This window comes from Equus caballus, chromosome 7, assembly GCF_041296265.1.
Source record: "Equus caballus isolate H_3958 breed thoroughbred chromosome 7, TB-T2T, whole genome shotgun sequence".
Classification (NCBI taxonomy): Eukaryota; Metazoa; Chordata; class Mammalia; order Perissodactyla; family Equidae; genus Equus; species Equus caballus.
The window spans coordinates 29,082,627-29,100,448 of record NC_091690.1 but is presented as its reverse complement, the minus strand read 5'-3'; the positions used below and the strand labels follow the sequence as shown (position 1 = coordinate 29,100,448).

The following is a 17,822-nucleotide window of genomic DNA, read 5'->3' as shown; positions in this document are numbered from 1 at the left end:
TCTGTACAATTTACCAAAGTTGAGGCTACAGAACACATTTCATAGTGAATATATCACAAGTCACCTTGAAAATACAGGGCTGCCTGTCAGGATCCTCACCTGGGAGTTAAAGGATAGAGCCTGTTCTAGTCTAAAACAGTTCGTTCTTTCTATCCATACAGAATGTTTAGCGTCTGCTGCTGTCCTCCATCCCAGCACTGATTGTGTCAAAACTGAAGTGTGCGTTCATCTAGGACTTCAGGAACCTTCAGGTGGGAAGGTTCTTTTTCAATGTAAACTGAGCACCAACAGCAGACAGCACAGAGCAGGCGCTGTGCCACTAGTGACAGGCACCATAGTTCTAATCAAAGACCTGTCTCAAGCAGAATGCCAACAGAACTTTTAGAAATGTTTAACAAAAAGTCAAGGAAGTTACATTGCTATCTTCTATGCAATTGGCAGTTCAAAAGAATAAAAAGTGTGTGGGGAGGGTGCTGAACTGTCAGTGTGAAAATAATAGTCACTGAGTTTAAATAGCATCTTTTTAAAAGGAAGCTTCAGAACCACTTAAACTCAAACCTATTCAATTCAAGGGCAATAATCTTATACATAATTTAAATATAGACAAACTGAGGGATGGTAAGATTAGAGACATATTCAAGTTAAAATGAGTGTTAGTGAGCAAGCAATCGTGGGAACTTAAAAAAGTTATTCCTCATGGCCCCAGGCTTTAATAACCCTTCCAAGTAGTCTGGGTTTTTTTTTTTTTAATTCTTCTTTATTTTCTAAAGACTTAAAAGCAATGCTAGGCGCCTTCATTGGTCATTTTCCAGGATACTCTATTGGAATAGCTTTCCAGGAATGCAGATAGTATAGACGTTAATACATGGCTTTTAAATTAGAACATTAAGATTGCAAAATGGATCAGTAACATAAATCTACTCAAAATCTGTTGGGGCAGTTTGAGGAGGAACAGCAGGTGGGAAAGAAAAACTGAAAACCAAACAAAGTGAAAAATGAGGAAATACAGGATGGAAAAAGATCTTTAACTGGAGCTTTTTAAAAGGTTTTTGGTGGGTAGAGGGGTAGTCTATGACTTTCTGGAAAGCACAGGTGTCAAATTACATCTGACTACCTCTACAGTTGGCAGAGTTCTAACGCATTTGTAAAAGTATTCTGAATTGGTGCTTAAAGCCAGGGGGCCAGGAATCTTGGGTGATGTTACTTGGTTCCATTACTAAGTAATGGAGTGTGCCTGTGAAAATCTCAACTCCTTTGTGCCTCGAATGCTGACTATAATATGCCCTTGTAAAGTGCTTGGAGAAAGTCAGGATAAAGCGTAAGCTGGAAGATAAGGTGCTCAGACACTTTGACCAAATAGATTAATATCAGAACAGAACATCTAGTCACCTAAGGGTCCTCAATTGCTATCAAACACTTTGTACTTTATGTTCCCAATCAAAGGATCAGGTCAAATTAGTACGAAACTCAACACAACTGAAAACAGAAAATAGGCCATTTGTGACCACTAACACTGGAGGATATACAAGGTATTTCCTCATGCTGGTATGCAAGGTCAATATTTACTTCACAAAAAAACTTCATGGTAGCGTACCATGCTTCGTAAAGTATGAATACTACCAGCCTCACTCACAACTTCCAAAAATATAAATACTACTCCACAGAGTCCCAAAATATAAATTTTAAATGTTATAAAAAATAGATTTATCAGCTTATATACATAGACTACCTCCAGAGGACAAAATAGAAATTAATAAAATTAGTGTCTATGGTTGACTCCAGAGAGAGGAAATGAGGAATAAGGGTAGAAAGAAGATTTGCTTTTTGCCATCACCCATTTAAACCCCATCAACTCACCAGACACATATATCATCTTTTTTTTCAAACATTATCTTTTCAAAACATAAAACAGTTTCAAGTGATATACCTGGGAATGACCTAATAATTTGTCAAAGAGTTTTTTAACTCTTCATTATTATCAATCATTTATTTAAAAAATCCAAATTGGACCATGCAAAATCCAGAAATAATAATAATTTTAAAAGGAATTGGGGAGTGAGGAAGAAAAGAAATAAAACAGATGGCCAAATGAAACAGATACTTCTGTGAAACAGCATTGGGAAAGAAAAAGAAAGCAGGACAAAACACACCCGAGCCTCAGAACTAAACTACAATTAAATGAGAGATGGAGGTGAGATAAAGGGGTAAGATGACAGAGCCAGATGAGTGTTCTCTAGGCTTTTCCATGGCTTTAACAAGGGCAAAGCAAAATCTCCACTAGGAAGTGTACAGAAGGGCTGGAAGGATACCCTCAGGCCTGCAGGGTCAAGTCACTTCCTATGCTAGGCAAGTTAAATGAGGTAATAGAAGTTATCCAAATATTTCATCCAAATTACCCAAACTGTATCCAAATTATCATGACTGTGGAACCATCCCAGCTCTAGGAGGGAGAGGTTACAAAGCCATAAGCCTAAGGATGCTTTGGGAGCTTCAGGCCTCCCTGGGCCCTCACTGTGGAGACTAACAAAGAAAAGAGTGGTGCTTCCTGCAGCAGGAAGCCAATCCTGCAGGATTCAAATTACTGGAATAGCAAATAGTTGGGAACTGATTTACAGTTCTAAAAAGTAAATTGCAGTAATTCAAAGTATGCATTAATTTAGTATGAGACTAAATCTCCAGGAGGAGTTTTTGTAGCATAAAGATAATGGAGAAGACGGAAACACTCTCAAGTAGTTTAGAAGTATTCTCAGTCATTTGACACGCACCCATTTATTTCCAACTAATCAATCTTATCTATTCATCAGAGAAGTGCAGAAAAAACTACACTCTAAAAGCTACCTGCCAATATTTTGTTAACAACATTTGACAACAAAACTTAGGTTAACCGTTTTGACCAAAGGCTCTACAATTTCACCTTTAACTTCCTTTGGTCAGACGACATTAGATTCCAGTCATTTCTCTCCACTTAGGTGCCTATTTCCTTTACAAGACAATCTGAGAAAAAGAATCTATTTACCACTTGTTTAATAAAAGCAGAGACAACAAATATACTTAGTTTTTCCTGCTATCTCTTTTTTGCACCTTATCAAGTGGTTCCAATTAGGCCTCTTTGCCTATGCATTTATTCATAAAATGTGTGCCCTCACCAAGCTTACAATCTCATTTCATTCTGTTCAACAAACAGGAAACAGATACTGAATCAGTGCCAAACACTGTGCTAAGCACTAAAAAAAGCAAGAATAAATAAAATCCAAAGTCTGCCCTCAAGGTACCCACAATCTAGAAGGAGATATATGGAGATAACACATACCTAAAATAACCCATGTAGAAATAGTGAATTCAAACATAAGAAGTGATTAACTTTCGGAAGTACAATCAAGGAACTGTGAGGTGAATCCTGAGCCATTTTGAAAGACGATGAACATCAGGTTAACAGGATGAAGAACATTCCAGGCGCAGGAAATAACGGAACACGAACAGGCACAAGAGACGTGAAACATGGGCTAATAAGTGGTATTGCTAAAACATAAAATACGTGTGGTGGGGAGTGGGAGAAGCGAGCGATTCGACTGTAGAGTGGATGGTGGTCAGCTCCTGATTGACCTTGCTCACATTTGACCTTATCCTGTAGAGAGAAAAGTATGAAAAATTTTGATAGATCACTGTGAATACAGAGCAAGGATGGGGTTACCGATCTTTACGTAGAATAACAAGAGGTCAACAATGAGGACAACCTTAAACTCCCTAAAGGACTGGGCAGTCAGGAGTTTGTTGACCTTAGGGGAAGCCCTTTGAGTACAGACAAGGGAATAGAAACCACAGCAAAGAGTTAAAGAAAGAAATAAGTGAAGACAGTGAGATAGACCATGGCTTTGAGAAGCTTAGATGAAAGAGAAGAGATGGGACAGTTGAGACGAAAAACCACGTGTTTAGAGAGAGAGTTGTTACATCTTGTTTTTTTTAAAAAAAAAAACACAAAAGAGAAATTTACAGGCTGAGCCTGGGGCTGGGGTGGTGGTGGAGGAGGTCAACAACTAACAAAACACGTCTGAGGAGGAAAATCTCCTGAGTAGCTTCAAAGGGTCTCTTAGGATGACTTTCTCAAATTTTGCAAGTTTTTTTTTTTTTTAAAGCCCATTTAACTTGTGCTTTGTGGACTCCTAACCTCATCCCCAGAACGCTTCCTTTTCAAAAGACCCCACTATACCCAAACCCTGCCAGGGTCTTTGACATTTTAGGTAGCTGGGACTTTGTTTTCTAAATCTTTCTGATCTTCAACATAAGTGTCCCCCAATAAAACTCTGGAAAGTATATGTGTGTGTTATACATTTTCCCTCTAGGAAAAATTAAATAATGAATGAATAAAGGCCTATTGATAAGCTTTTTTTTAAATAAATAACTGCTTTAAAAAATACAAGTATTATACACTCTGAATTTTTAAAAATGTCCAGTTGAAAATAAGCAAAAACCCTGTAATCTCATGTAGTTTCCATGTAGATTACTTTCCCTTTTTATTAGCTCAGCTAAGCATGTAAATAAGTGTTACCAAAAGTTTTTCACATCTGAAGCATGTTTGGAGTCACAGCCGTACTAGAAAGGTTTGGTCGACAGATTTAGCAAGTAGATTAAGCCTGAGGATGCACTTTATGGTGTATATTTTTCCATGCTATGTAGATATATATTTTTTACACAAAGATTAATTTATTTTTAGATATATAGTTTTATAACCTGCCTTTTCGCTAAATAGCTCATGAAAAGCTTTCTATGTCAATAACTATATATCTACATAATCGTTTTTAAGGTTTGTACAGTGTTCCATTAACAAGCTTTTGCAGCTGAAGTCATTCATGACAGCTGTCTCTCCCATAAAAATGCTTCAGGGACGTTGTCCAGGCCAATAGAATTAGGCTAGCCAGTCTTCTTCTGAATGGCACTTCTAATTGCATTTATCATCAAGTACATATACCTGCAATTCCACCTCAGTCATCTCCCCTGAGCGTTATGTAATATACCTAAGAGGATGCTTTCTTGGGATGAAAAGTAAGGAAAATTAACTCTAATAACTTTCAAAACTATTCTGTGGAGTTACAGTTCCCCAATTCACAAACTTACTCTAAGCATTCCAAGCGCGAACCTTGAGCGTAGCTGATAAATCCATTATCATAACACACCAGGCCACCAGGATTTCACACCCTACTTTGACCCACCCTATTTCTCAAAGCCTCTTCCTCAACTGAATACTAAACTAAATCCAAGTGTAATAATGTGGCACATCAACTTTTCTCAGTAGAAGATTTTTTTAAAAGTCCAACACTGCCAAATGACATGAGAATTCAGACTCCTGGGCATTCCTTGAATCACGCTATTAGTCGGGCCCTGCTACCCCCTTTTCTTATCACAGCACCTGTTTCTCCTTAAAAGCACCACAGACACTAAAACATCTAAGTCAAATTCTTTATTTCATTACATCAGTGACACCAAAGATGTCTAAATCATGACGCTACATTATTAGTGAGTGCGGCCTCACAGCTGTCTGTATTTTCTACTAAGAACGGTATTACACACGATGCACATTTGACATTAAACAAAGAGACAGTTTTCTCATCAACAAGTGCAAAACAGTAAGTATGACTGACTCTCACACTTGTAGTCTACTGTATGTAAACAAAGTACTTGACATTTCTGGCCCAAATGTACTAGCCCAAGAATTTTATGATTTTCATAAGAAAGTACTTTATTTGAGAGGAAAAAAATTGAGAAAATACTTCTATTTAGACTGAAGTACCTCTTTGTGTGAAAATATTTCCAAGCACTGCTTTCTTGATTTCCATGACTTCTCACCGTCCAGAAAGCAGGCATCTATATCCCTATTAAATTAGGCACTCTGAACTATAGAAAAGTACTTTCCATACACTTAGAGCGATCACGACAACAACCAGTTTAACATCCGCTACCCTTACTTCAATAGCTTCCAAGGAGAGTTCCACCCTCAGCCCGCCCCAACTCCTTCACAAACAAATTTGCAGCCACTCCTACCTTTCTATGCAGCCCAGATGCGACTGGAAAAATCTCAAGGCTTTAATGTTGCGCTTCCTCAAAATTCAGGAGTAGACACGCTTTCTCTTGAATCGATGTTCCCCATAAGTCAAGTGTCCCCAAACAGAGATTAACAATCATTTTAAAGCCTCGTAATTTTCCACAACCATCCTGATACTGACAAACTGACACTTATCTTTATTTACAGGACATGAAATTGACGTGACTTGCTCAGGTTTCTGCAGCCCAACCAGCATGCTAAGTCATACCTTCTGTATCCCTAATCTGTTGAGCCATGCTGTCTTTACTAAAAAAGGAATATTTTAAGTCAACTGTATACAGCATCACGCACAAGTCACAGAAATACACCTTATCAAAATATATGAAAACCATCACAGCCAAAATACCTCCTGTAACCACATAAAGTAACGTTTGAATCACAAAACTAAGCAGCAGGACTGACTGGTCTAGTGACCAAAGCGGAAAAAATTATTCTCGATTTTTCCTCCCCCCCAAAAAGCAACAAATATTAGTTTCTTCAATGGATTAGTTTTCATCAGAAGAAAATTATATATGCATGCTATTTTTCAGCTGTTGAATACACAAGTTTAAGGTCATTACACAGCTGTTTACAGATTACCCCATTATCTCTGCTCGTGTCACCTACTGAAGTTATCAAGTTAAAGCAAGGCCTCATTAGGAACAGACTGTTAGCTCATCACTCTGCAGGCTTCTAGAGTTTACAAACCACTCTGGTTAATAACTAGGGATTACTAGAATGTTAACCAGCCACAGAGAGTCTGCAAAAGTTTACAGGTCATAAAAAAAAATTGAGTAGTCCCTCCCACATTTAGTATTCAGGCGGTATTACCTGGTGGTAATAAGTGCTGGTTCTAGAACTAAACTGCCTGCATATAAATCATGACTGACCACTTCTCTGTGTGACTGTGGGCAAGTTACTGCAGCTCTGTCTCCATTGCCTCATCTGTAAAAAGAGGTAACAGATAGCCCCTAACTCCTAGCTCATAGGGTTGCTGAAGAGTGAATGGAGACAATAAGGGTAAAAAGTGGTCAGCACAGCGCCTAGGACATAGAAAGCACTTAATAAATATCAGCTGATTATTACTTCTGCTGCTACTGCCACTCCTATTACTACTACCATCACCAGCCCGTGAGCACGGCAGCATGAATGGAGGGCTGGGGGACTTACTTGAAATTTTTGTTACATAGATTTAATCTAATTTTTTTGGTCCTGGGACAATGCTAATTAATACCAATTAATGATTTGGGCAATAAAACTGTCTGACATTTATAATGTCATTCCTCCTTAACTGGATGGTTTTCTCCTCTCCTCTCCAGCTGTCTAAATTTAATACATCCTTCAACACCCTACTCAGAATATGCTTTGGAGGTATACTTTTCAGATACTTCCTGCCATAATACTGTTTCCTTTGAGCTGAGCTCATGGTATCTATTGACTAAAATATTCAATGAGCGATTAATCAATACATATTGGCATGACATCTTTTCATTTTGTCCCATATACTAGTATCAGTAGTTAAGTAACTCATGTGTAGTGATGTGCTTTTCATGTGTCTATGTCTTGTGTCCTTAGACTGTATAGCCCTTGAGGGTAAGGACCACATCATAATGCTTCTTTGTATCCATCACGGACGTAGTTTGCACATAACTGGCACCCAGGCAATGTGCTAGCCAGCCCTGGTGGTCTAGTGGTTAAGATTAGGCTCTCTCACTGCTGCAACGCAGGTTTGTCTCCTGGTCAGGGGTCATACCACCCATCTGTCGGTTGTCACACTGTGGTGGCTGCGTGTTGCCGTGATGCCGTAGTACACAGTCACGGGAATTTCAGATACCAGCAGGGTCACCCATGGTGGACAGGTTTCAGCAAAGCTTCCAGAGCAAGACAGACTAGGAAGAAGGAACCTGGCCACCCACTTCTGAAAAAATTGGCCACAAAACCCCTATGAATAGCAGCGGAGCATTGTCTGATACAGCACCAGGAGGAGAGAGGATGGTGCAGAAAGACCAAGCAGGGTTCTGCTCTGCTGTGCACAGGGCCGCTAGGAGTCAGAAGTTCCTCAACGGCACTAAAAACAAATGTGCTAATCAATGTGTTTTCTAATCACTTCTGATTGTGCCTATCGAATTATTTTAAAAAACATGAAAAGCAGTTTTATTAATAAACCCTGAGATCAGAGTACTTATGCACAAAAATCCTTCACAGCTACCACTGAAATACATAATTATGTCTATCTCTCCAAGGGGATTCCAAAAATAAGAGATGACAATGATAGAGCAATGAATCAGTGGCAGAGTCAGAAATACCTGCTACCTAGCACAAGCTAAGTTCTTTCGCAAAGACTACAGCCACAATAGACTCAATACTGATATGAGTTTTGTATACATACTATACCTTATATTCCATATGCCAGAGTTAATAATTTATGCCATACTTCAGAACAATAGGCACTGTTTAGTAACTAAAGATGAATATATGTGCACTGCTTGTGAGAACGCAAAATGGTATACCTGCTGTGGAAAACAGTTCCTCAAACGTTAAACATAGAATTCCCATATGCTCCAGCAATCCCACTTCAGGGTGTAGACCAAAAGAACTGAAATCAGGGACTTGAATAGATATTTATACACCAACATTCATAGCAGCATAATTTGCAATAGTCAAAAGATGGAAACAACCCCAATATCCCTGGATAAATGAATGAATAAACAAAATGTGGTGTGTACATAGAATGGAGTATTATTCAGCTTTGAAAAGGAAAGAAATTCTGACACATGCTATAACATGGATGAACATTGAAGACATAATGCTAAATGAAATAAGCCAGACAGAAAACAGCAAATACTGTATGATTCCACTTTATGAGGTATATAGAGTAGTCAAATTCAGAGAAAGTAGAATGTACAAAGTAGAATGACGGTTGCCAGCAGCTGGAGAGAATAGGGAATGGGGAGTTATTGATTAATGGGTACAACAGTTTCAGTTTGGGAACATGAAAAGTTCTGGAGATAGATGGTTGCAGAGCAATGTGAACGTACTTAATGCCACTAAGCTGTACACTTAAAAATGGTTAAAATGGTACATTTTATGATATATATATTTTACCACAATAAAAATATTTCAAAAAATGAAGGAATAAATAAAATATATGCTATATAAAAAAAAAGATGACTGTAGTTCCAAGTCCAAAGTTTCTGGTTCTCACTCTCTCAGCACACTTATCAAATTAATGCCAACAATTCACTTAAAGATCTTAAACAGTGAGGGACAAATGGCCACGTCACAATAAATGCATTTTGTGGAAGATCTGATTTACGATGTATAGTCTTCATTTATTTTTTCCTTGGCTCCTTTACTGATGTTCACGTGGAGATACGTCACTAATGGATAAGGGACTACAAAGAGCTAATATTTAAATTACAATCTCCAGAGGGTACTTGCCTTTACAAAACTTATGCCTTATTAATAGTGCCTATGAGAAAATATGATCCTTGTATAGAGTCACAATCAGGGTTTAATAATTTAGACTTGTTTTCAACATTTTAAGTGTTGCAATTCTTCCTGAAATTCTTTGCTCATTTAACTATGAACTAAATAATAATACCATGATTATAAATATAATAAAAATATTCTCAAAAAAGAAGTCTCTTTATTGAGAGAATGTTATCTGTCAATTAGAACTTAGTATCTGAGAGATTCATTGCATTAAATTATTCTTTTAAAATAAAATGTTATAAAGATATGTGTAAGCATGAGAGGGTAGGAAAAATGCTCAAGTTAATGGTTTCCTGAAAAATTGGCTCTCTTTTAAGAGTACCTAGTACAGTCAAGACTAATCACTAGAGAATTTATTTGCAGATTTGCCTACTCACTAAAATTTATTTGTAACCCCAAAATCAATAACTGCAGCACTTTCACAGTCATTTGCAGATACTCAAAGAGCAACAAAAAATTTGAGTTGCCCGACATGCACATTTCTAGCTGGGACAGAACAAGGCAGCACTCTGCCTTCTTGTTTCAGCTCATACTGTAAATAAGTGTCCTTTTCCTGATCTATTTTGGGCCATGGTTTTCATATTTTTGTATTTTGTTGTGATTTCAGTATTGAAATGGCCCCCAGGTGTAGTGCTGAAGTGCTGTCTAACGTTCCTAAGCACAAGAAGACTGTGATGTACCTTAGGGAGAAAATACAGTTAGATAAGGCTTATATAGTGCTATTCACTATGAATTCAAAGTTAACGAATCAACAATATATAGTGAATAATTAATAAGAAACACATATAAAACAAGGTTATGTACTGATCAGTTGATGGAAATGTCGTGACCAGAGGCTGGCAGGAACCTAAGCCTGTATTTTCTATAGGAGCAATGGTTCCATATTCACTCATTCAGTTTTTATGGCAACTTTACATAAGTACCATGACTAACAAGAATCGACTATATTTTGTTAAAGAAGACAATTCTGAAGGAAAAAGAATAACCAATATAACAGAAAAGAGAGCCCAGAAACAGGCCCATGTAAATATGACAGGAAGTGGCATAGAGATCAGTATGAAAAGGTTAAACTATTTAATAACTGGTCCCAGGACAAGTGAATATCAATTTGAGAAAAATGAAAGCGAATCCTCATTTCACGACATAGAAAAACTCAACTCCAGATAAAATTAAAAGGCAAACTTTACTCCTTTGAGAGAAAATAGTTATTTTTTCTAATAGGAGAAAAGCTCTAAGATCTTGATTTAGGGAAATATTTCATAATCAAAACATAAACAAAACTTGGGGCTGGGCCCGTGGCCGAGTGGTTAAGTTCGCGCGCTCCGCTGCAGGTGGCCCAGTGTTTCGTTGGTTCGAATCCTGGGCGCGGACATGGCACTGCTCATCAGACCACGCTGAGGCAGCGTCCCACATGCCACAACTAGAAGAACCCACAACGAAGAATACACAACTATGTACCGGGGGGGTTTGGGGAGAAAAAGGAAAAAATAAAATCTTTAAAAAAAAAAAAAAAACATAAACAAAACTCATGAAGGAAAAGTTGACCAGTAAAATGAAAAACTTTTGATCATCAAAAGACATTAAACATGTAAAAGGACAAGCCAGAAATTGGAATAGGATAATTGCAACACATGTAACCAATTTGGAGAACACCTAAAGACAGTAAGAAAATGGTGAACAATCCAAATAGAAAAATGGACAAAAGACATGAACAAGCATTTATCAGAAGATAAAATTCATATGACAAATATATGTAAAAGATGTTCAATACTCAGAAACAAAAATTAAAGTCTTGATAAAATATCATTTGTAAAAATTAGCAAGACTTAAAAACTCACAATCCTAAGTGTTGGAGAAAATATGGAAGAGTGAGAACTCTTCTATTGCTGGTGGGAGTACAAACACCTCGGCAAACAATCTATCACTGTCTAGTGAAGTTGAATATGCACATACTCCGTGATACAGCACTTCTACTTCTCAGTGTAAACTCTCTAGGAACTTGTACACGTGCACCAGGAGACAAGCAAAAGAATGTCCACAACAGTACTGTCTGAAGTTACAAAAATCCTGGTGAAAAAAGGCCCTTATATCCAAGAACAGGCAATTGGATAAAACTGCATTATATTCATAAAATAAAATGGTACACAGCAATGGAAATTAACAATTGACAAATTCGCTATGACTGCTTCCTCAGCAACATGAATAACACTTAAAAATAATGTTGAATGGATAAAATAACTAATTATAAGAATATATACAGTACAATTCCATTTACACAAAATTTAAAAACATAGAAAATGAATCATTGTTTAGGGTCACATACATATGTGGTAAAAACTGTATAGGAAAGTCAGAGAATAATAAAGAGGATTGTGGCATCCTTGGAGAGTGGGAGTACAATCAGGGAGAGGCACACAGGCAAAAACAGAACTCTTCATTCCCTCCTCAAACCTGCTCCTCCTCCACCAGTCCCCACCTCCAGTCATATTTGATTTCTCTCTTCCTCTCACATGCCCATGTAATCAATCAGCAAGACCAACCAACAGTGCCTTTAAAACACCCCAACTCTGCCCAGTTCTTTCCATCTCCATTACCGTACCCTGGTTCAAGCCTCCATCAACCTCTTACTAGGACTGCTGCAATGATTTCCTCCCCGGTGTCTCATGACTACAATTCCTTCTCCACAATGTAGCCAAGCAATCTTTCCCAAATTTAAGTCAAATCACGTCCTTCAAGCTCTCCAATGGCTTCCCTTCACACTTGGAATAAAATCCAATCTCTTCATCAGTCTTCAGGGCTTCATTGACTTTGTTCTCTGCTTACCTCCCTAACGTTGCCTCCTCTCACCCTTTTCCTAGCCCACCAGGCTTCAGCTAGCATGGCTTTCCACTTCTGAAACCTGCCGAGCTGATTGCCCCTCTTAAGGCATTCACAGGAAGGCCCTTTTCCTCGCTCTTGGTTTAGCTGGCTTCATCTCAGCATTTAAACCTTAAATAAATTTAAATACAAATGTTACCTTCTCAGTGAGGCTGCCTCTGATCGCCCCATCAAAAATTGCACGGCTGCCACCATCACCCACTTATCACTTCACCCGCTTTCATTCTTGACAGCACTTAGCATGATCTGTTCGTTCGTGCCTGTTTGAGGTCTCTCTCCACCAGAACCGAAGTCCCACAAAAGCAGGGATTTGTGAGTCCAGTTCAGTGTTACATGAAGCAGTGTCTGCCACATGGCAACAAATATTTGGTGGATGAATGAAAAAGTGAATTTTACTTTGAATAAACAGGAAGTGATATCTTCTATCAGTGAAATAAAAATCAAGTACATCAATGAGGAGTATGACAGAATGGGAAGTGAAATTTTGAAAAATCACTGGAAAAGCATTAGTCTAAGAAGAATTTTAGTTTAAATAATCCTTTCCCAACAGTACTAATAATAGATCACATTTCTAAGGACGATTAATGAATTATTAGTGAGAGTTTCACACAGCCACGGAGTCCTGAGTTTTGGAAGTGTCATCTGTTTAAATCTCCTGTTTTTAGAAGAGCACTGTGATTGAGAGCATGGAATTCAGTTTGGCCTGAGTGCAATCACAAATCTGCACTGAAATTTGAACAAGTTACTAACCTCTCTGGGCTGGCTTTCTCGTTCGTAAAATGGAGCTATTAATAGCTATCTCAGAATCATTGTGAAGATTAAATGAAATAAAGCTTTTAAAGCATCTAGTTTTGCCTTGCTTATAGTACATGACCAATAAATTGTAGACATTATTATGAAAGCTGAGAGTAGAAAAGTCCAGACAAATGGGAGAGCTTATTTGAGTCAAATACCAACCAAACACCCTCTGCCTCTAGCAGAGGTGAACTAATTAAATAGAATGTACCAAGAACGTACACAAGGACTAAATCCTTTCCCCTCCAAAAAGAAGACAAACGTACACAAAGGTAATACCTAAGTATGGACAAAGCACTTTCAGGACACCGAGGGAGTGGGTCTGTCCTCACTAAGGTCGGCCACACATAAAACTGAGTCTTAAAAGAGCCGCACGAATTCCCCAGATGAGAAATAAGGGGGAAAGCACATGTCAAGGCGCAAGTAAGGGAAAGTGTGGCTGGTGTGGATGTGTGGGAGGAGGGCTGGAAGAAGATGGGCTGGCAGGACCAGATGGTAAGCTCTAAGGTCGTCGGTTTGAAAGTTTGCACTTCATTCTTCAGGCAAGGGGGCGATGAAGGGGAAAAAGCTTAACTTGCTAATTTGTTACCATCCTTCTAAAGAAGGCAAAACACCTTCATTACTTTAAACACCATATAGGTCCACTATCCGTTAGTCTAAAATGGAAAATAAATCTTAAGCCTGAATTCTTGAAACCACGAACAATTTGCTTATTAACAATGATTGACATGGATCCTACTCTTAGCACTTTTCATTACTTCGATGACCAGTTATGCCAATCATTGCTATGATAACAGCAGACAAAATCTACCGTTTACCATGTACCTTACACAGTGTTGTTTTACATGTGTTATCTCATTCAATTCTCACAACATCCTTATGAGGAGTCCTATTATTAACCCCATTTTACAGATGGGAAAACTAAAGCAAAGAGAGGTTACGGTCAGACAGCTCTAGTGAGTGAGAGAGACAGGATTCAAATCTAGGCTGCCTGACTCCAAAGCCCTAAAATTAAACCAATTTGCTGAACTGACACTGCTCAGTTCATTTATATCATTTGCTCAAAACTTATGTGTACCTACTATAATTTAAAGCCTCATGCTAGGTCAGTGAGTCTCAAATTTTACTGAACGGAAGAATTACCTAAGCAGATTCCTAGATTCTGATTCAGTAAGTCTAGGGTGGAATTTTCAAAACCTGACATTTTAACCATAAATTCAGTCAAATTCTGATTCACTTGGTTTCTAAACTATACTCTGATAAAGCCTGTGTTAGGTGTTCGATCCTAGAGATTGGGGGACACTTGAGCCTCCTGTCCTCTATGAGTTTACAATCTAAAAGGGGTAAAAAACAAGGTACACAAATAATATAAAACAACACAGGACAAGTGATGTAGACAATACAGGCAAGAAAGATCTCAGGAAGAGGGCTCATCTGTAATGAAATGAAGATGAGTAGGATTTCACAAAGAAAGAGAACACATTTCCCAGACTTTCAAGAATAATGTTATATACAAAGGAAGGTACAATGAGTAAATAGCTTGGCAGGAACAGAGGATTTGCATTTAGGAATGGAAAAACAATGTCCAAAAAAAAGTAGAGGCTGTACAATGCCAATGTCCACCTCAACAGTATGGGCTTTATTCAACGCTGGCCCTGGAAGCTGCTAATGGTTTTTGAGGAGGGAAATGATAAATTATAGCAACACTCTTTGGAAGAATACTCCGATAAAGCTATGCAAGATCCAGTAGAATGAGAATAACAGGCAATGGGAATAGTTAGGCTGTTAGCATTCTAATCTCAAAGAAAGGAAGTCAGAACAGGGTAGTGGAAAAGATGAAAAAGGGCGGAATGGTAACCCAATAACTAATTGCATGTAGGGCAAAGGCAACAATCACAGCTAAATGATTTCTGCACCTCCTAAATCCAAATTGTATCACTATCAGTTTCACCTTACTTTTTAGAACTTTTTCTTATATAGCTAACTAGGCCCAAAATATATAAACAGTTCACTTATTTTAAACACAACCCACGAATAAAAGGTCAGTAAATAGGCCTCTGAGTAGCCAAAATACATGTCACATAGCTCATACACTAAAAAAAAAAGTATTACATATATGATATATATAATATATAGCATAATATATATTATATATATGTGAAAAAACATTATTCAGAGCTACACGATCTCATTTTACACAAAATTCCAACAAATGTAAGCATCTAATTTCCAAACCCACAGCAGTTTGGAAGCTAAAATTAGAAGGGGAAAAGAGCCTGCTATAGGTGGACATACTTAAAGAGTCTGAGATTCAAGAGAAGAAACGAAAACTATAAAAAAGCACACACAATCACTCAGGGTAAATTCTCCACGACTGTTTATTGACAGGTACACATGATTCCCAGAAAAATGAAATTAATGAGAATCTTCCTTAATGTTCCAAACAGCTACCACAAAGAGAAAACATGTAAACATTCATTAAAGCTAAATATTTTAAAACAAATATTTACCTCATTAAAAGATAATTTTTCAAGGATGGCTGATACATGCCAACATAGCCCCTCTCATCAGTAACCAAGATATAGTCAACAGATAGTTAAATGTAAGAAAGATATTTTATAATACACAGTTTGAAGATGATAAGGATGTTTTTATAAGGCATCTAATCAAGAATGTGGCCTCACAGATGAAGTTTAACTTGGGCAATTCTTTCTTGATGGTTGTGCATTTGAATTCCATGTTCCAAATAACATGAAGGCATTCTCCACAAAAAATAACACTAGTGAATGGGTCTTAAATACATACCGTATAAATTTACCTACTGAAATCTGCAACATCATTTGACACTCAACATCCTGGAACAATAGGCTATGTGACAAATTTTAAAAGGACTTTAAACACAGCAACACATGAAGCCCTCTCACTTTGTTTACCAATACTCATTAATGTTCATTCTAATACTATTCATATAAGGACCTCACTTATTTTATAAATAGATGAAAACATCATTTTTGTGGGGAGAATTAAGATGTTAACTAACTCAAAGTCTTGCTCAAGTTTATGACTAAGTTTAAAATATATACTAAAGCCATGAACCTATACCTATAATCATGCAGAAAAATGTTACCATGTGTTAATTACTGGAATAAGAAGAGTTAGGTTTCAGATTGACATTTTTTTAAATAGCATAAAAGCAAATCACTGTATATTTTCAAGACTAACATTAAAATTACCTTAGCTATGTTGTAGGGGTAAATCAACTAAATGGAACTAGGCCTCTCATATTTCAGACAGAGCATAAGGATAGAGAGAATTAAAGCACATACTTATTTCAAAAATTTCATTAAATGATCAGGCAACATTAGGATTACGGTACAAAACACCAGTCAAATATGCTACATGTTATAACTATGTAAACAAATGAAGCAGTCAATTGCACCTGGTTGGCGTCCTCTTCCTTCCCCCCGACCCTCCATCTCCTTACCATCATCCTTGCTTTCCAGAAGCAAACATGAGGACACACTGAAGCCAAAGAAACGTGCCTTGGAGATGGTGTTTTTCAAACTTCACCTTGTGACCCATAAATCAATTTAGTGGGTTTCGGTCAGAAGTTTTTAATGAAAGAGAGTGGAGTATAATAGAAATTATCAGAATGCATCACATATAATAAGAGCAAACACTGCTTTGTGAAACGTTTTGTTCATCGGTACCTTTGTACTAGATCATGATGTAAAATGTACTTTTTGCTACGGGGCATGATGGGAAAAAAAAATTTGAAAGCTCCTACCCTAGAACGTTTTCATTAGTCCTCAGCACCTACACAGAATCTCTCCTCAAGATGGACTCTGGACACCAAGTGAAGAGCTCCAGGGCCCGTAAAAAGAACTAGGAGATGCCTTAGCAAAGGCTGTACTCGGACCTGAAAGGATTGCTAACTTCCCCAAACAACAGCCCTAGGCAGTGCCGACAAGCTCCTGTAGCTTAGCAACCTTGAGAGTAGAGCTCCTCCTTCCTCCACTACTGTAAGCAGTTCAACTCTTCCAACCAACTTTCCTTAACTACAACTGCTAGAATCACTGTGTCCCAATCACTCACGTCAGCAATTCCCAGCAATCTTCCTAGGAGAGGACCTAGAACTCCGTACTCCCCATTCTCAACACAGACCCGTACATTCCCGCCTCCTCACACATCCCAGGACAGGGTACCCTCTTCCCAGGCCCCAGTTTATCCCAATCCCCTCATTCTCAGGGTCTTCCAACTTGGGGGCAAAACGATTCTCCCTAAAGCCCTTATTAAAATACCGCCTCCTCTGATCAGCCCCTGGAAGGAGCAGGCCTAGTGTCCCAGGAACCTGCGAATGCTCCTTTCCCCTCCCTGGGGACACGTCCTCTATTTTCTTTTTTTTTTTTTTTGGTTCAGTGGGTCAGACAAGTTGCCTGTTTCCCCAGCAGCCCCGGACTCATCTCCGGTTCCCATCAGCCAGGGGCATCCTCCCATCCTCCCGCCCCTGGGGCACAGGGAGAAGCCTGGATTCTCCCAGGAACCGGCTCCCCCCATGCCCTGCTCCAACCCGGGGCCA

General features: G+C 38.3%; 1 protein-coding gene across 4 annotated transcripts in view; it reads right to left on the bottom strand.

Moving 5' to 3' along the window:
- Positions 1 to 17,822, bottom strand: part of TBCEL (tubulin folding cofactor E like) — a 74,222-nt gene that overhangs the window by 55,959 nt on the left and 441 nt on the right. The window contains exon 1 of one of the 4 annotated variants that reach the window (XM_070273814.1): positions 16,728 to 17,219. The exons of 1 other annotated variant lie outside the window; for it this stretch is intronic. In XM_070273814.1, the coding sequence (XP_070129915.1) occupies positions 16,728 to 16,733 (6 nt within the window). In that variant the 5' untranslated portion in view covers positions 16,734 to 17,219. Of the gene's footprint in view, positions 1 to 3,310; positions 3,440 to 6,036; positions 6,177 to 16,727; positions 17,220 to 17,822 lie in introns of those variants that run through there. 2 more of the 4 variants (XM_070273815.1, XM_070273816.1) reach the window with 2 other exon arrangements.